General features: G+C 44.8%; 1 protein-coding gene across 4 annotated transcripts; it reads left to right on the top strand.

Annotated features, from left to right (window-relative positions):
* Positions 1-1248: 1248 nt before the first annotated feature.
* Positions 1249-21252, top strand: MCM10 (minichromosome maintenance 10 replication initiation factor). Of its 4 annotated transcripts, none has more exons than XM_027639717.1 (20): positions 1249-1356; positions 2184-2236; positions 3013-3333; positions 4117-4221; positions 4816-4950; positions 5158-5332; positions 6034-6199; positions 6926-7093; positions 8739-8855; positions 9874-10073; positions 11014-11114; positions 12138-12239; positions 12357-12474; positions 13380-13611; positions 14477-14636; positions 15312-15430; positions 16306-16419; positions 17474-17619; positions 17833-17875; positions 18250-21252. In XM_027639717.1, the coding sequence occupies exons 2-20, from the start codon at positions 2230-2232 to the stop codon at positions 18331-18333; spliced, it is 2613 nt and encodes an 870-aa protein (XP_027495518.1). In that variant the 5' UTR covers positions 1249-1356; positions 2184-2229; the 3' UTR covers positions 18334-21252. The 4 variants fall into 4 exon arrangements, with proteins under 4 accessions (XP_027495518.1, XP_027495522.1, XP_027495519.1 ...); XM_027639721.1 differs by lacking the exon at positions 1249-1356 and adding an exon at positions 1439-1458; XM_027639718.1 differs by lacking the exon at positions 1249-1356 and adding an exon at positions 1465-1648.
* Positions 21253-25468: the final 4216 nt, after the last annotated feature.

The following is a 25468-nucleotide window of genomic DNA, read 5'->3' as shown; positions in this document are numbered from 1 at the left end:
ACACTGGTAGTTAGCAGCCAGAAGAAGAGAAAATACGAAATGCAGTGTCCTGATGTCTGCCCACAGATTCACACTCATGCCAAGATGGGACACAAGGTGTTTCCTTCTTTCCATCACAGATAAGCAGCAGTACAGAGGAGCCCCCTTGGCCCACAAACTCCTCCCCAGCTCCTGTCATTTACTCACTGCTCTGGCTCCCCTGGAACACCTCTGCACAAGCATCACGCAGTCAGATGCATTCAGAATGAGTTAGCCCAGCATGCCTGGGCTAGGAATGTGATGTCTGTTAGAAAACTTCAAACCAAGAAAGTCTAATGTGACACATGCCAGATGACAACTATTCAGCAGAGCATCTCAGCTGCTCAGTGAAGCATCTCTCCCTGTTGTCTGCTGAAACTTCTTGATTCCTTCACCTACCATGGAATTTCTGTCCTTAATTCATCTTTCCTACCCCAGTACACGGATGCTGCTGGCCTTTGAATACCACCGATATGCTCTCTTTGAACATCATCCTGCAGAGTGGATTTAGTGCAAAAGCCTTGGGATCTGAGCTCAAATCGGTATGGTTTGGGGGCAGTTTTGGGGTGATTTCATAGTAACACTAAGGTCAGAAAAGTCCTTCAAGATCATTGAGTTCAATCTTTGACTCAACACCACCTTGTCGACTAAGTGCCACATCCAGTTGTTTCTTGAATGCTTCCAGGAATGGTGACTCCACCACTTCCCTGGGCAACCCACTGCAATGTTTGACCACCCTTTCAGTAAAGAAGTTCATCCCAAAGTGAGGAAATTCTTCCTGAAGTGAAGATATTCTTCCTGAATTCTTTCTAAGTGATGCACAGAGTGAGGGACTAGAGCAATGAGTTTGTACATACTCCAAAATATTATTTTTTACAGAATTGTAGTCATACCAAAGAAATAGTGAACCAGACTACAAAATCCTACCCACTGCACGTGACAATAACGGGAACTGAATTTACTGCTTTGACACAAGGGCTGACGTTATTTAGGTTATCTAGATGAGGATGGTGACTACTGTGACCCTTCCCTGAGGCCACTCTGCTCGGACACGGGCAGTTCTTTGCAGCTAAGCGGGCTCACCCAGAGCCAAGGGCAGTGTATGAACTCTGTATGAAGCTGACGTCACTCGCCGTGTGACGTCACACGTGTGACGCCACACAGCTCACCCCCACCTTGGGGCACCCTCGCCCTCTCCTCCGCCCGCCCACAACCAAGATGGCGCCGGGCGCCGCCGCCTCTGCCAGTACCAGGGATGGCGCGGGCGCGCATGCGCGGGAGGGGGGGGGGGCGTGACCGGGTTGGAATTTTGGCGGGTGCCGAGGGGCGCGCGCGGCGGTGAGTGGGGATGTGTGAGGGGATCGGGGGCAAAGGGAACGATCCTGGGGGGATGGATCCTACCGTCAGGGGTCGGGGAGCCGCGGGGAAGCCCGCGAGGAAGTCGGGGTTCCGCTGGGTGCGGGGGCGGCCGAGCGGGGAGAGAGGAACCGTGAGGGAAAAGGCGCGGGATCCGCGGGGATCGCTGGCCGTGTTCGTGCGAGTCCCGGAGTTTTGTTCCCTGCTGGAAATGAATATCTATCAAAAGCGGAATTTTACGGGCAGAACAAAAGTCTCTGCAGCAGGAAGACCCGTAAGCATAGTTAGAATCTGTGAGTCGTCCAGCCTCACAAAGTGGATTTCTCATCTCTTCTCATCGAAACCTCCCTAGGCCATTTATGTCCTCCTGGGATGATTTGTTTTTTTATGGGCACTTGTCCATGGAATGGAGGAGCTGTGAGGAATGTAGAATATAACACTTTTAAGAATAATAACTGTTAAAAATTTTAATAACTGGTTAAATGCTAAGTGCATTATGGTGTAAGACTGGTGAGGTGGAAATGGTTATTACTATGGGAAAGTGGTTGGCATTTCTTAAATTCTCTGTCTGTTATGGGCTTTTTTCTAAAAGTAGTGCCCTTATGCTGCAGCGAGTTCAGCACGGGTCAGACTTTATATGTAGAACATGTGCATGAGGGTCTTAAATTTAGTGGACTCCTCATCTGCAGCTGTAAACAAAACCAAGCTGGTGGTTTGAAAATCCTCAAAGAAGGATCTTGAACACAATATGTATTTCTAGATAAGCCGTATATGCTTTAACAGTATCACTTTTGTTCTCCCCATAACAGAGAATACTTTTCCCTGGGGGACTCTTGAAGAAATCCCAGTGAAATCATGGACGGTAAGGGGGAAAGTGCTCCTTTACTTTCAGTAGGAAACTTCTTTTCTGATCAGTATGTTAGTTAATAAGTTGAAGTGTTCAGAAAACTTGGTAAACCTTTTAGCAAAAGGCATTACATTGCACTGACTTCATTTGCAGAGGCCTTTGAACCTTCCTTGTTGTCCCTTTCTCATGAGGCTGCTCCGAGCCTTCTCTGGTTTCCTGCTTTCCTCAGCAGCAAAGGCTAGATCAGTTTCTTGATTTGCTTAAAATTTCAGTTCTGTCTGTCCCATTGCTCTCTCTGTACTTGATGGTCTTTTTCCCGTTATTCGTCCATTTGGTCCATATTTCTTTGTCCTCTATGTTCTTCCATGAGCTAGCTATATCTGAGAATATACTTTATTGCCTACCTTTCCTCTTCCCTTTCCGTTGGCAAAAGCCACCTGGGTGTCTGTTGGCTACACCTTTACAGGTTCCAGTTCTTTTTAACAGTACTGTACAAGTAGCTGCATAGGAGGACAAACTGGTGTTGAGTATCAGTTTTCTGCTGACTGGCCAGGCTGTATCACAGGATGAGTGTCTGCAACCACATTTTCACCTGGCCTGACAGCAGGAAGCTACTTTGTCTTCCTTTAACCAAAGCTGAAGTGGTTTTTAAAAATGCTGCTCTCAGCTTGCTGCTCTGATTTAGTTTTGGTTTTCATTAGCTTGTAGTTAGAGTGTCTTGGATCCTTTTATTCCTTGGCAGCTTTCCTCTAACTGGGCAGGAATAACTCTGAGTTTAATTTTTGCCTTAGCTGATGATGAGTTGGATATGTTGGCCTCCCTCCTGGAAGAAAGTGAAGCAACTGAGGACAGGAATTCTCCTGAGGAGGAGGATGCCCCAGAGGATGAGGGGGGAGAGCCAGATGAATACGATGAGCTGTTTGATGCAGAGGATGATGCGTCCTACACCGAGGAGGTCAGTGCTGAGGACAGCATGGTTGATGAGCAGAAGGAGAACCTGGCTGCACTGTTTGGAGATGTAGATGACCTGCTGGAAGAGGAGGAGGCAGAGGAAGCTGTCCCCAGTTCAGCTCCCAGTCAGGCAAAGGAGAAAACCAATGAAGAACTGCAAGGTTTGATCAGCATCTGTGATCTGTTTTGTTGGATATATTGTCTCTAGAGGGCTAATGGGCAGAAGACAGTGCCTGCTGCTTCTTAGGATGATGCCCAGAGGGGGAATACAGAAAGTTCTTGTGACAGCTTCTCAGTCCAATTTTCAGTGCTCAATTGCCAAACTCCCCAAACCTGTTCTCCCAAAATAAAGACAGAGGAGTTAAGTAAGCCAGGGAGACTAACCTAGTTCTGGTAAGCAGGATAGGGAAGATTGCCTGTGTACCTGTGCCTTGTCTGATGAAGAGCAATGTTGCTTCAGTCTTCAGGGCTGTCATCCTGACATCTTTGACAAACACAGCAGTCCCTTCCCCCTCAGGGCTTATTGGTAGGACATTCTGCCATACCAGTCAGTGTGGAAGCAGAGCTGGCCACTGAGCTTTCCTGTGTCCAGGAAAGCCATGTATTTGATTATATTGGGAGTATTTTTTAATGCTAAGGAGTGCAACCATCAGCCATTAAATTGTCTTATGCTTGGTAGGAAAGTTTTATGCAACATGGCAAGGAACATACCACAATCAAGTAAAATATTTATATGAGAGGAGCCAGCTCCAGGCTATGTGGAAAAGTTTCCCTTCACTGTAAGCTGTGTAGTATCAAGTAAATTTGTATTGTGACTTGAGTCTTTGTGTTTTAAGTTCCCATGATGTAGTAAAACTGCCAAACTTCCAGGGATCTCATAAATCCCTCTTTGCACTGGCTTCCTGCTGTCTTCATTATTATCCTTTTTCTTCTTTCTTTCCTAGCTGAGCTGAGAAAATTGCAAGAACAGATGAAGACGTTACAGGAGCAGTTGCAGAAGACTGCAATTGGGCAGCAGTCCAGTTCAGACCCTGAGAAGAAAACCCCTGGTAATGAGACTAATTAAATGGATTTATGATTTGTTGGCTTACCAACATGCAGTTTTTAGGCAGGACTCCAAATAATTCTGAAGTGGGACATTGAGCAGCAAGGAGGAATGTTGGTCTGATGTATTACCACCCAGGTTGTTTCCTGCAGCTAGAGACTAAATCAGTTTTGGTGTCTGCACCATGGATTAATTCTGCACTGGACAGCTTTCATGAGTAAGTGCTCCAGGCTCTTCTGGAAGTGTCCTTTTTTACTGGCAGATGTTGGTACACCTGGTAAATACAGCTGTGCTTTGTTGCTATAGCATGTTGGTTGTAGTAATGAAACTACATGGGAAAATTGCAAAGCAGGGGGATGTTTCTGCTTTCCACATCTTTGAGGTTACAGTGACATCCAAAATTTTATGTTGTCATAGGGAAGAGTCATTTGGACTTTTCCATCCATGTTGCATTTCAGATGTTGTCAACTTAGCTGAAGGGTTTCCATGTGGGACCCTGACTTGGACTTGTTATTCAAGACTTACAGAGTTTGGAGCAATTTTTAGAGTCTGAGTCCAGATCCTGAGAACTCATAGGTTTTTTTGTTTTCTTGACCAGGTAAATCTCCCTGTCTACCCTTAAGGGAAAGGAAAGTTCAGAAGGTGCAGGAATCACCATGTTTCTCGGCCCAGCTGGGCAATCCTTTGCCACCAGCCAAGCGAGGACTCCAGAAATCAAAAGTATCCTCAGCAGGTACCATTCTCAGTCTACCTTTCACTGGAGCACTCCAGGCTTTTGTCAAAAGCTTCTAGTTCCCAGCAATGGTGTGAATGTATCCAGGATAGTTTAACAGTATTCAGTGCACCAGTAGTGTTCTGATCACAGCAGCACAGAGCTTGTTACAGTTAATTATTGTATTCTTTCTAATGGGTGCTATGCCTTTTTTTTTTTCTGCTAAAGAGAACAAGACTCCTCCTCCACGGCAAGTCCTCAGCCTGGCGTTCCAGCCTCTCCAGTCTGCCACAGGGAACACACCCAGTAAGGTGATCAGAGAGAAGACTTCTCATGTGCCTGCATGCTCCAGTGCAACAACTCAGCCAGTGTCTGTGGAAACCTTCTCAGGACTGAGATTAAGGTCAGCAACGCAGCTCTGAGCTCTGTCTGGGCTCAACCCCTCCAGTAATAGGAGAGAAAAAGCAATGTACGTGGTTTAACCATGTCAGATTAGTCACTTGTCACTAGGGGATGTAATACAAAGCCACAGCACTGGCTGGTTGATCAGTAATTAGGCAACACTGACTTTAGTACCATGTTTCTGGTTTCACCTTTGCTCTTTTCTAACAAAAAAGCTATAATTTCATTACCTCTGCCTTCCCTGGGATATCCTCAGTGCTGGAGCAGTGGGCATGTGCAAAGCCCAACTGTGCTCCAGTTGAGCAGGTTTTTGCTCCACAAGGAGAAGCCTCTGGAGCCACTTGCCATCCCCATACTCAGTGTGGCCACAAGAGGACTCTGAATCCTCACGGTGTCTCTCCTCACCAGAACCCTGCTGGATTCCCAGCTCAGTCAGCCATACTTGGTCATTCCTGAAACGAGCAGAGTTAGTACAGGCTCTGGGCTGAGTTGCAGTGCAACTATTTAGACAAAAACCAGGCTGATCAGTAACTTTCTGATATTTGTACAGTGCTCTGAACAAGGGGGTTTGTTTCAAGTGACCTCAGGGTGAAGTAAGGCACAGAGGCATTTTGCAGCAAGATGTAGTCTCCTAAGGATGGTTCCTACTGTCCATTTATGCCGATGGATGTGCTCTCTTTTACACGCTTTCACTTGATGTAGAAAACCCCGGGTGTCTTCAGCTGAAATGGACAGGAAGATGGCCAATAGGAAGCTCATCCGACTGTCCCAGCTGAAGAGCAAACTTGCTGCAGAAAATCTGGAGGAAATAGACTGGGTAACATTTGGAGTCATAGTGAAGAAGGTCACTCCTCAGAGTGCAAATAATGTAAGTAACTTCGCTGTATCACTTGTCCAATTCAAGTGAAATGCTTGGTAGTCTTTCCTGAGAAACTAATTAGGTGTTCAACCTAATCAACCAACTCTGTGTAGTTAGTGAAAAGCTGCTGTATTAAAGATCTTGACTCGTCTGGTTTCATGGAGTAATGCTGCTTTTAGTCCTAAGGGTAAGTCCTTAACTTTTCTGGTGCAACTGCCGCAGACAGTAGCTCATGTAACCATAGCATAAATCCATCTTGACTATGTTCATCCTCTGCTATATGTTGAATTCCAGTGTGGAAAAAGGGACTGTGGCTCTCAGGCTTTCTCAACAGCCTCTTGTTTCAAATGCACCAACACATTCTGTTCTCATAATTTCCCTACATGGTGTACATGTCCTATAGAAAGTCATTGGTGAAACTGATCTGGATGTGCCTCAGTTTTGTCTGTTCAGTGCTCTTTATTCAGCAAGCAAGTGTGCTATCCAGCTTTAATATCAGAAAGATTGGTGGTAGCAGTAATATTGTGCTGTTTTGGCCTTGAAGAATCCCAGAATTGGCAGTATGGCATAGCTGGAGATTCTCTAACTTTTACTAGGGTTACAAATTGTGCTTTTCTAAATCAGGAAAACCTTGGAGGGGGGAAATCAGAATAACTCTTTTAAAGCAACAGCAAGAGGGGATGCAGTCAGTGTCCCTGTACCAAGGGCTGAAAGGAAAGGGGACGTCTGTTCCAGGGCAGAACCTTCAGTATCTGGCGGCTGAACGACCTGCAGGATCTCAGTCAGTGTGTCTCACTCTTCCTGTTCGGTGAAGTCCACAAGGAGCACTGGAAAACAGACCAAGGCACAGTCATTGGGCTGCTCAATGCCAACCCTATGAAACCTAAAGAAGGCTCAGACGAGGTGAGAGGATTTTTTTCTTCCCCATCAGCTGTAGATAAAAACCCATAGCTGAACCTTTTCGTATCTGGCTGAGATTTGGCTTTATAACACATGTTAAGGTTGAAATTGCAACAGTCTGCCCAACAGTTTGAATTGCATTCAGGGAGTTGCATGGTGTGTATTTGCTCCTGGAAGACTGAACTTCAAGAAGTCCTATTAAGCATCTAAACTCAGAGTTTATTCCAGTGTTTAATCTCCTCCCTATAGCAGTTGGCTCTTCCACAAGTGTGGGGAGTGTATGTTCATTTCATTTCAGTTTATTTAGCTGCTTCAGTGCAGAACCTATTTCAGCCTAGAGGTCTCTCAAAGCTGAAAAAGGTGGAGAAGCTCATTTCTCTCTTCTAATTAAAGCATGAGATGTGATTCCAAAATCTGAACTAAGAAGAAGCAATATTTGATTTATTAAACAAATAATGTATTATGTAAGTGCATGTCAGTTGTTACATAGTAGTTCACTTGTTTAATTGATTATTTATAAAAGCAGAACGTGACAAGTTACCTTTCTGTACGTATGAAAACATTTAAGGTGGCTTGATTTTGCTAACAAGTTAATATATTTTTAATACCATATTAATTGCACTGGAATGGAAACCGTTTCTACTGACTTCTTTCAAGGGGAATTTCAGTCTAGTAGTTGATCATGTAGTGGTTTGCATTTTAAATTCTCCAAACAGAAAAATTAAGGATCTCATTAATTGTCTATTAAGCTATGTAATTGCTTAAATTAGCATGAATAAGCAGTAGAAAGTCCTGTTGGTGAGCAGAAAGGCACACCAGATTTCATGGAAGGGCTGCATTTATCAAAAATGGCTCTGCTTAGCTAAAATGTTCACATATAGAACTACATTAAAACTGACTTCTCAAAGTGTTTCTTGGCTACAGACACAATCCCTGGTATCTTTGGTTGTGTGAAGCAGACATTCTTCTTGCACAGGAGTCAGTTTTGATGGAACCTAGACTTGTGGAGAGGGACAGAGAGCTCTAGTACAGCTCTTGCTCCCATCCACTGCTTGATATGAGTACCATCATGGCATCAGAGCCAAGTGGCTCTGCAGGGCCATTTACAGCACAACTAGATCTGCCTTTGCTGGTCCTTGGTTTCCTGAGGCACCGAGCATAGAAATCCAATGTCTTTAATCTCTTTGTGAGAAATTCCCTTTTCTTCTTTTTAACTGAGCCTTTTCTCAGTCTGAATAGGACACATGGCTTTCTTAAACCAGGCCTGCATTTTAAAACTGCATTGTTAATACCAGAGGTACCAAATTAGACCAGAGCCAAACCAGTAACATCTGGAATCATGGAATGGCCTGGGTTGAAAAGGACCTTAAAGATCATCTAGTTCCAACTCCCCTGCTCTCAGCAGGGAACCTTCCATGAGACCAGGTTAATCAGAGCCCCATCCAACCTGGCCTTGTACACCTCCAGGGATGGAACATCCACCACTTCTCTGGGTAATCTGTGCCAGTGCCTCACCACCCTCACAGTAAAGAAATTTCTCCTAATATCCAATCTAAACCCACTCTCTTTCAGTCTGAAGCCATTCCCTCTTGTCCTGTCCAGAGAGAAGCCCATTCAGTCCTCAAGGCATGTTCTGATTTCTTTCTAGGTGTGTTTGTCTGTGGATCATCCCCAGAAGATCCTGCTCATGGGGGAAGCTCTGGACATGGGCACCTGCAAAGCCAGGAAGAAGAATGGTGATCCTTGTGCCCAGATTGTGAACCTGGTCTGTATCTCAGTAGTCAGGACATCCTTAAGCGGTTGGTGAAAATCTGACTGCTCATTTTGTAGTGATGCTCTGACTTTTTGGCTTGTTTCTGGATCTTGGCTAACTAAAGTGGGTGGAGAAAGTGAGAAATGAAACCCAGAGAAGCTGCTTCTGTGCTGTCACTGAGCAGCAGCAGGGGAGTTCCCTAAGGCAGGTGCTGCAGTGAAAGGGCCTATGACTGCCACACCCTTTCACTCTCCTTTGCTTCAGTGTACTGCACTAGAAAACTCATCCAAGGTAAAACAGTAGGAGATTTTTCTTGTGAATTACTGGTTTTTGGGATAGTTTTAACCCAATGAGTTCCCTGGTCCAGTGTGCCTGCAAGCTGTCAGAATAATTATACCTGAATGTGGGGCACTGGAGATGAGAGGAAGAGGTATTGGGATCCTTCTCTTAGGACAGTACTGGCTTGTACTAGTTTAAAGGACTTGTGGATTATGTCACTTCATGGCTATGATGATGCTGTGATACCTGAAAGGGATCCTGTCTAAGTCAGAAGGGTTATAATTAATAGGGTGGTACTTAAAAGGAGGAGAAAAAATGAAGGAATGAAGAACTGGGGAAGAGCTCAAAGTGTGTGGAGTGTGAGAAAGACAAATACAGAAGGTACCTGTAGCAAAACAAGGTTGTGATTGCAGACCCAGTCCAGAAGGTGGCTATGCATACAGTACATAAAATTGTGTATAGTTCAGAGTCAAGAATACAGAATCTGGGCAAGAGGTGTGTGAGTTGACTTCAGCCAAGGAGTAGCCTTAAAGCTCCTAGATGCACAGGGTTGTTTCCAGTGATTAGTATAAGCAATTGTAGCTTTGTTTTTCATTGCTGGAGTGTGGGCATATGTCAGCTTAGGTGGTCAGATGCTGGAGTACTACAGTTCCTTTGGTTTAGCCACAGAAGGACGCTTTAGTGGGTGAGAGGAATGAAGTAAATTGTAGTAGCTGGTTTTCTGTAACAGGCTTCTTCCATTTCTTTCCAGAATGACTGTGAATATTGTCAGTACCACATACAAACCCAGTACAAGAAGCTCAGCTCGAAGCGGGCGGATCTGCAGTCCACCTTCTCTGGCGGCCGCATTCCCAAAAGGGTCGGTCGGAAAAATCCCACTTTGAAGGAGAGACTGTGTCAGGATGGGTTTTACTACGGAGGAGTCTCTTCAGCAGCATATGCAGCCTCAGTGTAAGATAAAGCACTTATTTGTCTTGCTTTTGAACAGAATTTCCCTCCCAAGGGAGCCTGAAGCTATCCCTAGGGGGGTCTATTTAGTTAGAGAACACTTTGCCTTAACTGCATTCACCAAATAGGAATAACTACCCCACATTTCAAGTAATCCTCCTGGCCCCATGGGGTAACAGAGCTGCTGTTTGATAGGAAAATTTAAAGTCATTGCTAAGATGTGGTAAAGGGTGTTCCTACCTCTAAATTAATACTGTCATGAAGCCAGGCAGCATTGGGTTTCAGTAGATGAAATTAATTTTATCACGAGATCCCAAGCATTTGAGTCTCCCAGAGGAGTATGTTTCAGTGTAACTGTATTTTGTTATGGCTCAGTGCATTTAATCCCAGACACAGTGTATTCTTTATTTCCTCCTCTCTTCCTTGGCTGAAATAATAGAGTGTCACTGTGTGTTAATAAAGAGACAGGAGTGACCAAGATCAGTATGCGTCTCATAACTAGCATGGAGGGGCCAGGTCCTTTATCCAAATCCCCTGAAGACAGGTGTGGAAAGATGAGTCACAGCTGGATCAAGCCCTGTGCTTGGACACAGTTTTTGTTCCATTATCACTGCCCTCTGATACCTCTGGTGTGTCTCTACAGAAATGAGGCAATTCCAACCTCCTTTCCATCCCTGCAGCTAACTATGAGCAAAGCTTAGGTATGATCTATGTTTAGTTTTCTCTCAATGCATAGGAAATACATATTTCAACACAGAGAGAAATGGGAGATCCTAACCATTGTGCTGGAATTTGGATTTAGGTCCACATCCTTTCAAAGACAGACAGATGACACTTCAGGGTGGCTGGAGTTTTGTTGAAGCACTGGGCTAGAATTCAGGCTCCTGTCCTTGCTCTAAGCACAGGAAAACTCTGATGTTCTGGTTTTGTTTCCTCTTTCCAGTGCAGCAGCTGCAGTGCCAAAAAGGAAGATTCAAACCACTCTTTCCAACCTGGTCGTGAGAGGAGCTGATGCAATTGTCCAGGAAACCAAGCAGAAAATTGGTACCCACTTCCCCATGTAGTCTCTTCACCCTTTAGATATTTCCAGCTCAATGTGTAGATGTGTCCCAGGACCTGCTAGTCACTGAATGAACCTGGCAGTCAGTTTGCTGCAGAGATAGCCCTTTGCTGGCTGCTTTCTCAGTTGATCAAAACCCCTCTTCCCTCCTGAGATCACAGCTGCAGGGCAAATGTAACTAAGCAACTGTGTAACTCCATGGATCTTTTTTCATCAGTGCCCACGAATTAAGCCCCCTGTTCTGTCTTTGGACAGTGACAGAAGATCTTTGCCAGATAAATGGGAATTGGAAGTTTTAAGAACTTTGAACTAGAGGATTTATTTTATTTGATTAAAATAAATTGCTTCTGTCAACCTTGAAAGCTTCCAAGGAATACTAAGTATAAATCAGTCTGGTCTGCAATGCAGGGGAGAAACCACCCTGTTTCTAGTCCTTTTCTTTTGTGATCTTCAAAGCATGTTCCTTCCATAGCCTTTGGGATGTCACCGGTTTTCTCTGCCTCTGTTTTGTTTCTGTAAAGCACTTAATATTATACCCTCTTCATGCTCACTGGAGGGCAGGTGACAGATTATTTAAACTGCGTTCTAGGTGCCACTTAGACATCTTATTTACATCTTACAGTTCCATCAGTTGCCTCCATTTCAGGCAACACAGTGTGTGTCCGTAGCAGCTTTCAGCAACTCTTAATTCTCCAGGGATAAGGTGTGGAGTCTTCAGGACTTTCAAGCATTCCAAAAATGGGAACAGTGGGAGTAGCACAGCCAAGGCTGATGAGAAACTGACTGACGAAATTGCTGACAGTGTAGAAATGCCTTTGTGATGTGCTTTGTGAAGGCAAGGCCTCAGGCAACTAAATATAATGTAGAGGTGGACCTTGCTTTGGGAGGTGCTCACTCAGGTGACCCACAGGGGTTTCTTCCACCCTAGATGACTCTACATCTCTAAAGCCAGGCCTGCTTCCCTTTCTGGCTCCAAATCTGTTGTATTTCTGGCCCTTCCACTCCAGGTGCAGCAAAGAGACCCATGCAATGTTCTGAGGAATTCAAGGAACTGCTGGCACAGCCAACTTTTGGAGCACGAAACCTCTGCAAACACTGGACCAAAGCAGGTATTGTCCTTTAGCCTAAAGGAAAATCCACTCATGAAATCACTCTACACCCTCTGAACAAACATTAGTGGCTTTTTATTTTGGTTTGTTGTTTTGTTGGTGTTTTTTTTTTCCCAGATGCTGAAAAGAAGCAAGGGGCCAATTTCCAGTCTATCTCTGCTTCAGCACTGCTCAAGCAACAGAAACAGAAATTGCTGGAGGCCAGAAAAAAGCGATCTGAAGAGATTCAGAGGCGGTAAGGCTTTCATAGGAAGGGTTCTGTTGTTGTAGACCTGAGTATAACAGCGTTTTAATAGAAACTTCATTTAAATAGAAATACCCTAGTATTCAGTGGAGAACCAAATGTTCCAGCACAGTACCCAGCAGCTGGAAGGCATGATGGGAAGAGGCTGCTTAGAGTAAGAAACTGGAATCAGGAGTCCTGGTTCTGTTCATTGCTGGCTTGCAAGGGTCTTCTGAACCTTAAGATTTGCCAAGTGTTTTGTTGTTAACAAACCTAAGAAGAACCTCAGAAGAGCCATCCTGGATGAGGCTGAGATTGATGCAGCCAAGTAGCCTCAAAAGGCTCAACAGGAGCCAAAACAGAACCCAAAGGGGAATAATAGGCACAATCATGATGATATTTCCCCCATATATTCTTCTAGCCTACAACAGCGAGTATTTTGGGGACTTTACAAGCTGAAGGTGATGTCTGTTACAATAGTTCTGAAGGAATTTTTTTCCCTATGAACCTGTTCAACCTCCATTGTGACCTACATAAACAAACACTTATGTGACCTCTGGGACATAGAATCCCCTGCTTAACTACCTGTGCTGCAATGAAGCCCATTTTTCCAAGTGCTTTCACTTCCCATGTCCCAGCTTTGTTTGATGCCTCTCTCTGATTTTAGTTTTGGAAGCAATTGGTCATTCACTCATTCTGGTGGCTTCTTCAAGTCACTCCTGATTTCAGTGACCCAGCGAGTTCTTTACCAGCCTTGTTTTCCTCTCCTGAATGCCTAAATTGCTGTATGTTTCTTTTAGCAATAAAAGGCCAATTAGTGAAAAATCACAGTCTGCATCTCCTCCTATTTGTTTCTTAAACCTTTCTGTCTCTTTGACTTGTGTCCCTAATTGAATAAATTGTTCTTGTCTTACAAGGTTTCTCCAGAGCACAGGTAAAACCAGCAGTCCTGCTGTCCCTTCCTCCTCCAGACAGACCTCCCTCCATTCCCCAGTGGCTGGGGCAGAGTTTCCCAAAGATGCAAAAATGTCCACTCCTCAAAGGCCCAGGCTGGGCACTGGCTTCTCGGAAGGAGAAGATATCCTCTTCTTTGACAGGTCTCCACCTCCTCCAAGACCAAAGCTGGACAGCTTGGCTGAAGCCAAAAAGGTACCAGCTCTTTGGATCTTTTATGTATTAAGAAGGAGAGGTTAAGGGAAATTTGGTTTGTGGTAGTAGAGGAGTCTTTGGTCACATATGGGCCAGCTCAGTTCTGATGGTAGTGAAGCTTATGATTTTTGGGATCACACTGGCCTATATTCCAGCACACAGGAAACCTGTGGTTCCTGATAGTGCCAAAGTCCATGCTACCATCTTGCCTTTAGTCAATCCCTTAAGGCAAGGGATTTGTGCCGAAAATCTCTAGTGCTAAACTCTGCCTGTTTGCTCTTTGGCATTGCTAGTGCAGTGTATGGTGGGTGTTTTCCAGGTAAGCAACAGTGAACTAAGCTGGTTTAGCTATGTTGTGCCATGAGTTTGGATAATTTTGGTTTCTAGCCAGAACAGACTGCATCTTTCCTTGGCAAAACTCTGCTCACAAGTTTGTCAAAGAAACCTTTGTCTTCCAGCAAGAAGGGAAGGAGTTTTAGCATTCTGGGAACATGAAAAGGAATAGTTGTATGCAATTTCCTGTTTGTTCCAAATTATTGTCAATTTATATAGAAATCTCAAGTGGTTTGATTTCTCTGGAAATTGTGAAGCAGGTTAAAGCACAGCTACAGAGATACCAGGCCTGATAACACCCATGGAGGAGTGATTTTATGGTTTGGGAAGTCATGAGATGTTGGGTGATGTGGTGAATTAGATGTACAGCAGAGCTGGGAGTTTTATTGGGCCTCTCTCCAGCCAGCTCCATGCTCAGACCACTGGATTTTGTCTCCTCAGTTTTGACAGCCTTCCTCTGCTACTTCTGGGAGTAGGAACACGGGAGCCAGACAGGTGACCAACACTTTCCATGCTCTTTCCTGTTTTCCAGCTGGCTGCAATCCACCGACTGCGAGCAAAAGGACAGATTCTGGCTAAAACAGACCCAAACAGTGTCAAGAGGAAACGGGCTGATGCTGATGGTGTCCTAGAAATTGTTGAAAGAGTTGAGAAAAATGTTGCTCAGCCACAGGGTGCAGAAGCAGAGAATGGTATGTAATGTTAGCTTTGAGAACAGAAAAAATGTGCTTCTGTCTTTCTGAACAAAATGTGCTTCTGTCTTTCTGTAGTTGCTGGGTTAAGGACTTAATTGCTGTGCTAAAGAGGGGCCAAGTTAGGTCTGTTTGAAACTTCAGGGGTTTGTTGCAAAGACTAAACAATCTCTGACCGTGTGGAGAGAGTGTGAGATGTAATCTGTGGTAGCTCCCTGTCCTCACCTCTATTCCCTTCTGGCACTTGACCATCTGCAATGCATGGCTGACATAACCAAGGAAAACCAAGAAACAATCCCACTTTGGAAGGTATCTGAATTTTCTGTGGGAACTTCAGTTTGCCTGCTGGTGATTTACTGTGTGATCTTGGATGAATTGCTTAATTCCTTTTAAAGCTTCTCCATCAGTCAGTGAGGCAACACTGCTTGCTCTCCTGGGATTAACATGAAAATTCCTGGTACAGTGCTTTGAGAGAAGATGCAGCATTGTTTAAAAAAATGCTTTTATTTTTTCTGAAACCATATTTGAACTTGGCTTCATGTTCCTGAACTACAAAAGGCTGCTGTTTGAGCTGAACATCTGCCTGAGAGACCTGAGACTTCCAAAAACTCCTGCAGAGATCATGCTTAGAAATCACAACCTTGTTTTGTAGGACTGAGCATTTTGTCTCCCTAGATCTGGGTGAGCTGGAGCCTGCCCAAAAGAAACGGCGTGAGCAGCTGGCCTATCTGGAGTCAGAAGAGTTCCAGAAAATCCTGAGTGCCAAGTCCAAGTACACAGATGTCCTGAAAGAGGTATGTCCTCAATCCAGCCATGACTGAGGGCACAGAATAGGGAGCTGACTGGACTCCTCATAGTGATTTCAGCAACAAACATGTCAGAGGCACCAGATCCTCCCAGTGAGCAGGGTCAGGTGTCTCGGAGCACACAGGGCACAGTGCCTGCAAGTCAGCACTATTGCCATAGCCATAATAAGGCCAAGTTGCCATCAGGTTTTTTTTTTTTTCCTGTGTTTGAAAGAATCAGTGAAGTTTCCTGATTAGTGGTGATCAGAGAAATCGTTCTGCTTTAAAACAGAATTAGTCACATGCCTATTTTGTTCCTCATTTCTTGACATCTTGGCTGCATAAAACCATCTGCCACCTTCCTGTGTGACTCATGTCAGTCGTGGAGCCTGTGAAATGCCAGTAATTGCCCTGAGGAGCTCAGAGGTTGGGTGTCTCCCATTGGAGTATTTGCTGAGCATGTTCCCAGGGTTACAGCACCTCCAGTGCCACAGACTCTTGTGTTAGACGTGTATTGGTATGAAGTCATAGTTGTTTTAAGGTCTTCTGAGGAGTAATATTTTGGCTAAGAACCAGTTCCATTCATTACATCTGCCTACCTGCCCTCTCTCTGCACTGTCCTCATGGGCATGTCCTTCTTTCTGTACTTTGTGCTGTTGTTAAACCCGCCCACTCGTACATCTCAGAGTGGCTCATTGCAGTATGTAATGCAGGTGTAGCATGTTTACAGTATGGATTATTTGAAGCAAGAGAGATTTGGTGTTTCTCTGCTCCCAGACTGCAGTCTGCTTCAAGCAGGCCTGGTAATAATTTGCCCTAAGGCCATTTATGGAGTGGCTTCTCCCATCTTTGTCTCCTCACAACCCTCTTTTTGTGCCCCCCAGGCTGAGGCTGAACTGCAGGAGCAATACTTTCAGCCACTGGTGAAAAAGGAAGAGCTGGAAGAGAAGATGAGGAACATCAAAGCAGTGAAATGTCGAGTTGTGACGTGTAAAACGGTGAGGGAAGGGGAGCCAGGGTAACAGCAGTGGAGTGGAGCATGGATGGTACAAAATGATGCTGGATATCCTGCAGACTCCCATCTGTCACTCTCTTGGCTGTGGTCCAGCACAGGGATCAGATGGAGAGTTTTGTTCCTTATGCCTGTTGCTGAGAGCAGGACTGGCTGAGACATGGCAAGACAGACTTTAGTGCTGTGCTGAACATCTCAGCTTGCTGTTTATGCCAGGGGGTTCCCTGGGCATTGGTGTCCTGAAAATATTTCTCAGTTTCTTCCATGAAGTGCTTCATACCAGGACACTCAGTTCCCCATATTACACAACAAAATAAGCAAAGTGACTTGAAAACATTATCAGTGGGTGGGAATCCTCTATCTGCATTTCCAGGGACTTTGCCATCAGGAAGAGGAGGGGAGCTTTGTGACTGTCCCAAATGTACTGAGAGAAAGGGAAGTGTTGCCTCCCATTCCTGGAGTTTCAGCCCCTGCTGAACTTTCCATTTTGCTGCCTTCCCTGTCAGTTTAGGGGCTGCACAGAGGGCCACTCTGTGCCCCATAAGGTGCTGGGAGCAGGGCCACAGGGTGGTGACAAAGGAAGGATGGCATTAAAAGGAGCAGTGACAAAGCCTGGGGTGGTGACCAGTGACAGGATCCAAGGGAATGGCCTGAAGCTGTGTCAGGGGAGGTTTAGGTTGGATATTAGAAAAAGGTTCTTCCCCCAGAGGGTGGTTGGGCACTGGAACAGGCTCCCCAGGGCAGTGGTCACAGCACCAAGCCTGACAGAGTTGAAGAAGTGTTTGGATGATATTCTCAGGCACGTGGTGTGACTCTTGGGGATGGTCCAGTGCAGGGCCAAGAGTTGGACTTCATGATCCTTGTGGGTCCCTTCCAACTCAGGATATTCTGTGATCCTGTGAAAGGTCTGACTGGTGGGCTCCTCAGGATGGGAGAAGACAGGGATGCTTCCCTCTGAACATTCAGCTGTTGCTGGCCCACAGAACAGGTCTCACACACTGGTGAAGCACTCACAGCTCTCTCTCTCTCCTCTCTGACAGTGTAATTACACCTATTTCAAGCCTCTGGAGATGTGTGTGCAGGAAAAGCACGACTACTGCTGGCATGATGCCATCAAGCGATTTTTCAAATGTCCTTGTGGAAGCAGAGCTATTTCCCTTGACAGGCTCCCAAAAAAGCACTGCAGGTAAGAAAGTAGCCTCATGAAATAGTGACTGGGACTTTTGTACCGTCCATTCACAAATAACATGTTGTGAGTCACGTAACCATGTCCTAAACCAGAGACGTTAGCCCTTGTGCTAGGCAGGGTGGGCAGGGTGTGGGGCTAGTTTTGTGCTCCCTCATACTGTGCAGCAAACACACACCACAGTGGTCCTCACCTTCCATCTTCATCTTTCAGTACCTGTGGCCTCTACAAGTGGGAGAGAGATGGGATGTTAAAGGTAAGTGTGAGCAGCAGTTCCTGAGCACCTCAGCACTCTGGCTGTTCCCCTTGGTACTCTTGTCCCCCGCTTTGCTTCCCCACCCTTATGAGCTTCGGGCAAAGCCAAGCAGCTCTGCATTTTTTCAGGGACACACAGGGACCTGCAGGCTGTGTTTTAGTGGACTTCCTCCTCTTGCTTTCTGTTCTCAAAGCTTTGTTTCGTTTAACCAGGGAATTTGCTTTCAAACAAAGTTGTAAGAATTCAAAATGTCAAGGTCCCTAGAGTGTCTGTCCATATTTAATCAGATTATTTAGCCCTACCACAACTTCTGTCAGAGAAGTGTTTGGGAGACATCTATACTTAACTTCTTTTCTCCATGATTCATGTTTCAGGAGAAAAAAGGTCCGAAGATTGGTGGAGAAACACTTTTACCAAGAGGAGAGGAACAACCAAAATTTCTCAATAGTCTTAAGTGACCTGGAGTTGACTTTTTTTTTCACAACCTAAGAGTGGATTTCTGTACCTGAAACACACATTTATACTGGACTGCCAAGAGGATTCAGGTTTTAGGGATGTATGAGGGGGGGAATCAATTCTTGATGAAAGGGACATCTGAAAGATGTCCACCAGGCCACTGCATGGATATTGAGCTTTGGTCTTTTTTAAATTGACTGAATAAGGCTGCCTGTGAAATGCACATTCGTGCTTGTTCTTTCCAACTAACAAAACAAGAGTGACCTCACCAGACTTTTATGTGACGAATCATCATGAACTGGAGGGACAGTAGATTCTTTAAGCACTTGTGAAATTAATACTGTAATGTGATGCAATTAGTACTAAATGCCAGCCTGTCAGGTTTTTCAGCTCTTGGCCTAAAAGGGGTGTGAGAGGATTGTAGGCACAGGCCATTCTCTATTGGCTTAAAAATTACTCACTTTGAACCCCTAGGAACAGAAACAGTTTCCAAGTTTTTCCTTGGCTTACATGTTACAAAACCCTTCCATGGCTCTGGCATTGCAAGCCAGGGGTGTGTACAGTGCAGACTCAGGAGCTCCCTGTCCCACAGTCCATGTCATGTTCCCAGCACCATCCACACTACAGCACTTCTAGGGCTGCAGACCTGCAACTCCCACTTCGAAAAGCGTTTTAATGAATGTGGGACCACTTTGTGAGTGGTTTTAAACAGCTGAGTGATTACATTTAAAAGCTTTTACCCATTTTCTGGCATTTTAAATGGGGGCAGTGGCTGTCGCAGACCAAGCAGGACAAGATCTCCCTCCAAGGGGTGGCTCCTGAGAAGGGCTGTCTCCATACGGGTGTTTTTCTGAAAGCACATCTCTCTAGGGGTGCCTGGGGCATTTGACGAGCTTTTCCTGGACCTGAGCCTTCTGCTGTCCCTAGCCCAGGCCCAGCAGGATCACAGGACATTTTTAACTGCCTAAAACCACTAGAACCTCAGTGATTTGATCAAAGTGCCAGCAACAGGCCCAGTGGCCTTGTCAGTGCCTCTTGTTTGCTTGCACAGGGGCTGGGAGGGAAATAATTTGCTTCATTTGAAGAGAAATAAGTTCATTTGAAGCAACTGGACAGATTCACCTCAGCATTGTGCAGCCCTCATCTCTTACTGGTGCTTTTACTGGGCAGCTTGGCCTATCGCATCGGTTTCAGTCTTGTGTCGGTACCATTTGATGGGTGGGGTGACACTGGTAGATGACTAAATACGTCACTGTCCCCCGTGGATTCCTCATCCAGAATAAATAGAGTGCACAATAAAACACTCCCTGGGTCTGTATGATGGTGTCATCACTCTGAGGAGGAGGATGAGTTACTTCATCAACATCTTTGTTTGCCCACGAGCTCGGTGCCGAATCGCCAGGAGGAGCTGGTTTGTGGTCCGTGACTCCAGCTGCCACACAGTTTTCTCGGGAGTTTCGAACCTGGAGCCCACAAAACCATCAATTCCACATCAATATCAGCCTTTAGTTGGCAAGTTGAAAGCTTCAGACTTTTTCCAGTTCCTGTCCTTTGGGCCAGTGGAAAAGGGATTCTGCAGAAATTAAATTGTCAAAGGTGGGGGTAATGCTTTATCTTCATAAATGCCCCCAGAACTGGGATGTGTAGCAAAGGCATGTGGGAGCAAAAGCAATACTGAGTTCATGCTTGTATGCAAAAACAGGGTGGAGAAACCAAGGCCCATTGCTTAAAACCCAGCATTAAACAAGGAGTGGGGGAGACTGATGGGTTGGATTTTATGTGCCTCACTAATTTTTTATACACTTTTCCTGTGCCAGAGGTTACACTGCTACGCTGATTCCTGAGCACTTGGCTCTTAACAACGTGGAAGCCAAGACAAGGACTGGAATCAGGATGGTCACAGAGTGAGGAGATGAAGAGAGACTGGCAGGTGGTTTGTCCAAAGCTGTCTCCAAAATGAGTTTGGCATTGCCATATCTGTGAACAAAGGCTGTAATAAAGAGTCATGAGGTGTCTGCTAGGATTTAAAAGTAGGAAAAATAGCCTCAGCTCACAACAAGGAGATTGATGTTAATGTTGGCCAAAACCATGGTAACTGCGCTGAAATACAGTGCCAAGGAAGCACCTACCAGCTCCTGGGACTAATTAACATTTCCTGATGATTTTTGGAGAATGTAATGATTGGAAAGCCAAACTCCCCCAGGGCTGGAAGGCTTCAGGAGAGGGTGTCCAGCCCTGCACACCAAAACTACATCCCAGCATCCCAGAGCATTGAGCTGAACTACAGCAGGATGTCCTGGAATAAAGAAGAGTCATCTCTGAACAGCTCCCCAGTCCTGCAAACCCCAGCCATGTACCCATGGGCAGAATTTCTGAGCCATAGAAACAATACAATGCAAAACAGAACATGGGTTTGCCCTAATTTAATTTTTATTTCAAAAATAAAAATAAAATCCATGTCTTCATCAGCTATACCAATGACTTCCATGTGAGCTCTGATTCACTGGTTTATTTTGAATGGAAAAAGGATGTCAGAAACTTTAAAAACATAACCATGCATAGATTTTTTTATATTTCTATTAATTTCATCTAACTATAATAATTATGAGTATATTAAGATTATTAATAACTTTTCATTAATAGAGCATCAGCCAAAAAGTATATCAAGAGAGAGACTAGAAAAAATAATCAAGAAGCAATGCACAAACTCTCATCATAATTTTTCTTTGATTACCTAAACTAGCTGCAGCAATCTGATTTTGTAGGTCAGGTGTTCTTGGAAGTCCATCAGCTGTTAAGCCTCACTGCAACTATTTTGTATTAGAATAAAATGCTTTTGTAATGCAGCATTTGGGCAAGTTCTTTACACAGAGGGCAAACAGCACATAAATCTGAGTCCTCAGAGGCTGATGCTCAGGCACGTTTTCTATCCTAGTCTTTAGAGGTCACTTTAAAGATTCATTCTTTGCCTTTGCACAGGACAGACAACACTAAATGAAATAAAAACTCTAACACATAAAACCCCACTTGTCATAAACCAAATGCTCGTTGGATTGATGTGGTGTACACAGGTGACACCACATATCAATACTTCCCTGGAAGTGTTCAAGGCCAGGTTGGATGGGGCTTGGAGCAACCTGGTCTAGTTGAAGTTGTCTGCCCATGGCAGGGGGTTGGAACCAGATGATCTTTAAGGTGCCTTCCAACCCAAACCATTCTCTAAACAATGCCCTCCTATTCCTGCAATTTCACTTATAGTCACCTGAAGAGCTACTGGCACAAGCTTGCCCTGCCTGGGTTGATTTGCAGTGGAAGATACCAAGGCACATGGATGAAAGAAATTTTGGCAGTTCAGAGGTGGGAAAGGTGATGAGCAGAGCTGGAGGAGGGACTTGCAGAGCTCCTTGGCTGCTTCCCAGAGATCTGAAGGGGTTGCCTGGGGAGCAAGGGCACTTCTCCAGCACAGGCAGGCAGCAAGAAGCCTTATCAGCAAAAAAGCCAAAAATGCTTGTGAGTTACAAGATAAGGTTGTGAATTAAGATTAGCACAAGGTCTGGAGCAGAATTCATTTTTTTCTTAACCAAACTCAATTACTTCTTTCTCCAGCTGCTCTTGGATCATGTCCTTAACATCAGTGTAGTAGTGCTCTGAGCTGTGAGGCAACTGGGCATCACTCACTGCCCCTTTACACTGCCCCTATCATTACAAATGATTGCTGGAAAAAAACCATGTGTCCCAGATCATGGACACCCCACCCTCCCTCACAGGTCCTGTCAGCAAGTTCCTTCCTCCTTTCCAAGCACTCCTGCTCTCCTGACAGTGTCCCCTTGGAGCAATACCCTTCCTGGAGAAATTCCCTTGCTGACATGCTTTTGCCAGACACCTCAGAGCAGAAAACAGCTCCAGTCTCAGCTCTGCTGCACCACAAAAGGATATAAAAAGTCAAATCTACTTAGAAAAAAACGTAATGTAGTTAATTAAACTTTCTTTCCCCCTCCAGTTTCTCTTGCATGAAGTACGACTTTGATCTACAGCACTGGAAGCCAAAGCCAGGATTCTAAAATCCTTCCTCTGGCACCTGTCCAAGCGTCTTCATATCAAAGCGCTGAGCGTGCAACCGCTGTCAGCAAGGTCAGGAGTCAGGCTAAATCTGACATTTCTGAACTGTTAGTCTGGAAAATAGCACATAAATTCTAAGCAAAGAATCTTCTCTGTGTTTATTGTCTTTTACCAAGCTCCAGAAGGCCCTTGTTTTCAACACATGTGAAATGTCAAGGCCAAAAAAAAAAAAAAAAAAGGTGTCTTAAACATTGAGGCTGCAGGTGCAGAAGGACAAATAAGCAGCTGGGTGTCTAATTTTTACATGTTCCTTTTTTAAACTCGGTTTTATTAAAAAAAAAAAAAAAAAAGGCAAGGCATGGCTAACATGGTGCAAAGACCTAAACTGCAGAAACATTAAATTAGAATATTTTGGATGTAACATGCTGTTACATACAACAGCACTTCAATTTAGGTATTTAGGTACATGCATGCACCTCCAATGTGTGAATCCAAATATCTGCTGCAAACCAAATTACAAGAAACATATCTTACCAAGCCAGGGCTAACCTAAACCACACTAATACCATAATAACTTAATACATTTTCAGAATTGTTTCTAATTCAATTCAATTCAAGCAACTTTTCTAAGAGGGTAAGTGCTGCTACAGTTAAATACACAGTGACCCAGTCATGTTAACAGCTTCTGCATTTCCCTCCCCCTGGAGCTCTGCATAATGGATCAGGAAGTTTATTTGTCAGCCAGAATCCAAAAAAAGCCAACACATGAGGAAACTGTACCTACCCATTACATACATTAACACAGTTTCTTGTTGTATGACAAGTGATGTGAATCTGCTGCTGCTAACAACCCCAACATGAACACAAAGTACAAATCCATCTGGTATCGGACAGAGCACATACTAGAGCATCATGTAACCTTCCAGAAGGGTTAGTCTGACCTGCCCAGCTTGGACATTGCCCTCACCTTGGCATTAAAACATGTATATGTTCAAAATCTCTGCTGGGTTCTCTCACCAGTGTCCCCTTTTGGTTTGTTACCTCTGGCAGAGTACAGGATCTGAACAGCTCTTCATCTTCCCAGAAATTATGCACTTTACCAGCTTTTTTTCAGACTGAATGAAGTTGGGTCTGCAGATCTCGTCTCATTATCAGAACTCCTGGTGGATTCATCTCCTTGTGTCCCAGGGAGAACTGCCAAGAAACCCTTCCCACAGCAGACACAAAGGGCAGTTGGAAGAAAACAATTAAGTAGTAATTTAAATTAAATTTTTGATTCTTGTATACATGAAGATACAATTTACCCAAACATTTTTGGCTGAGCAGCAGGAGCAGTTATCTGGGGTATAAACTAAGGAGTATTCACTCAAGCACAACAGAGTATGAAAACACCGCTGCGGAGAAATGACACCTCTCCTAACACTTTCACAGGGAAAGCACAGGAATTCATTTCAACAAGTTTAAACAAACTGGACTGTGTCCTGCCAGGCAGAGAGAACACAGTCTGCTCCAGAGGACAGCAAATCCCCCTTACTAATGAAGCCTCACAACTGCTTTGTGCGTGGATTGGAGCTTCACACAGAGAAACTCTAGACCTTACCTGGCAAGAGTCACACAAGGTGTGAGCAGGACACAGCCCGTGCAAATGCAACAGTGGTGAGTGAAGGGAAAGCAAAAGGTGAGAGGAGCAGCTGAGGAGGGAGATTAAGAAGATAAATGCTTGGGATAGTGAGGAGGAAGAGGCACTTGCAGCTCCAGCAGCTCATTTTGGTAAAGGCACAGAGTATTTAAACTTTTCCCCTCACACAACCCTTTTGGGAATAGTATATTCACAGGCATGTTATCCAGCTGCACAGGCAATGTAATGCCTAGCACCACCCAGAAGCAAACAAACACTTTTGGAGAGACAAGGTTCAAGAGCAACCTTCACAGCAAGATTCAGGATTCAAATAACTTCATTTATCGTTCACAGGATGCTCGAGAACATTGTCAAATTTAAAAATGAAAAGGCCTTTGTTCCAACAAGTCATTTTTAGTTCTCCAAATCCATTTATCTCCTCCTGGTTCCCATGCTCTGCTGGAAAAACTCCTTCAAGTATAAACCTGAAAAGGATCCAGGAAATCCAGACTTCTCCAAACAACCTCCTCGCCCCAGCCAACCAAGAGAAAGACATCAACCTGTGGAAGTCAAACTCTCAAACCTCAGCAGGTGAGCCTCCTGGTGTCTGTGCAGTTGGAGGCGAGAAGCCAAGTCCAAATGCTGCTTTTCCTCCCAGCTCAGTTCAGAGCTGGGGATGAACTCACAGGAGTGAGAGCGAGTCTTGCCAAGGCAATTGGGAATGTGGCCTCACCACACCACAGCCTGCAGGTCAAGGCACTTGCTGCAAGGACCAGGAGCAGAGTGAATGCAGTGTGTCCTCATTGCAACCTGGAGTCAGCTTTCCTCCAGCCTATTCTGGTTCTGTAAAAGGTGGAGGCCAGAGGCTGAACATGGTCCTTCTCTTTTCAGGGCTCTTCCTCTATCACATGAACTTTTCACAGGACAGCAAAAAACCACAAACAAACAACCACCAAACAACCAAACAACAACAAAAACAAAAAAAACCCCCACCAAAACCCCCAAACAACAACAACAAAACAAAAACCAAAACAAAAGAAACCAAAACAAACCCAGGTGATTTGGTTAGTTATTGCTTTTCCTCTCCTCCTCCCCTTCCTTCTGCCAGGGTGGTGATTAAAAGAAGAGGGAGTTTGGACCTGAAGGCTGGTGAGACCTTGCAGCTCTCCCCCTGCAGTGACCCAAATCATTGGCATGGTACTGCCAGGAAACCAAACCCTAGGAGACTAGGGTGGGCTGTGGGTTTGTTTTACACAGAAAACCAAGTGCTGGAGACTGAGATTAACTTCTAGCCATGAATTTCCACTAGTGGGGCATGTGCTTTGGAAACCTGGGATTGAAGAATCTCTGCTGGCTGGGATGGCTGGGAACAGAAACACTTTAAGACTTACCAGCTCAATTCCTCACAAAGGAGGTAACGTTTACATGAACTGATAGAGAATCCTTTGGACTCCAGCTCT

This window comes from Corapipo altera, unplaced genomic scaffold (genome assembly GCF_003945725.1).
Source record: "Corapipo altera isolate COAL_440 unplaced genomic scaffold, ASM394572v1 1b, whole genome shotgun sequence".
In the NCBI taxonomy this organism is placed as follows: Eukaryota; Metazoa; Chordata; class Aves; order Passeriformes; family Pipridae; genus Corapipo; species Corapipo altera.
This window is presented reverse-complemented; position numbering and strand designations above follow the sequence as displayed.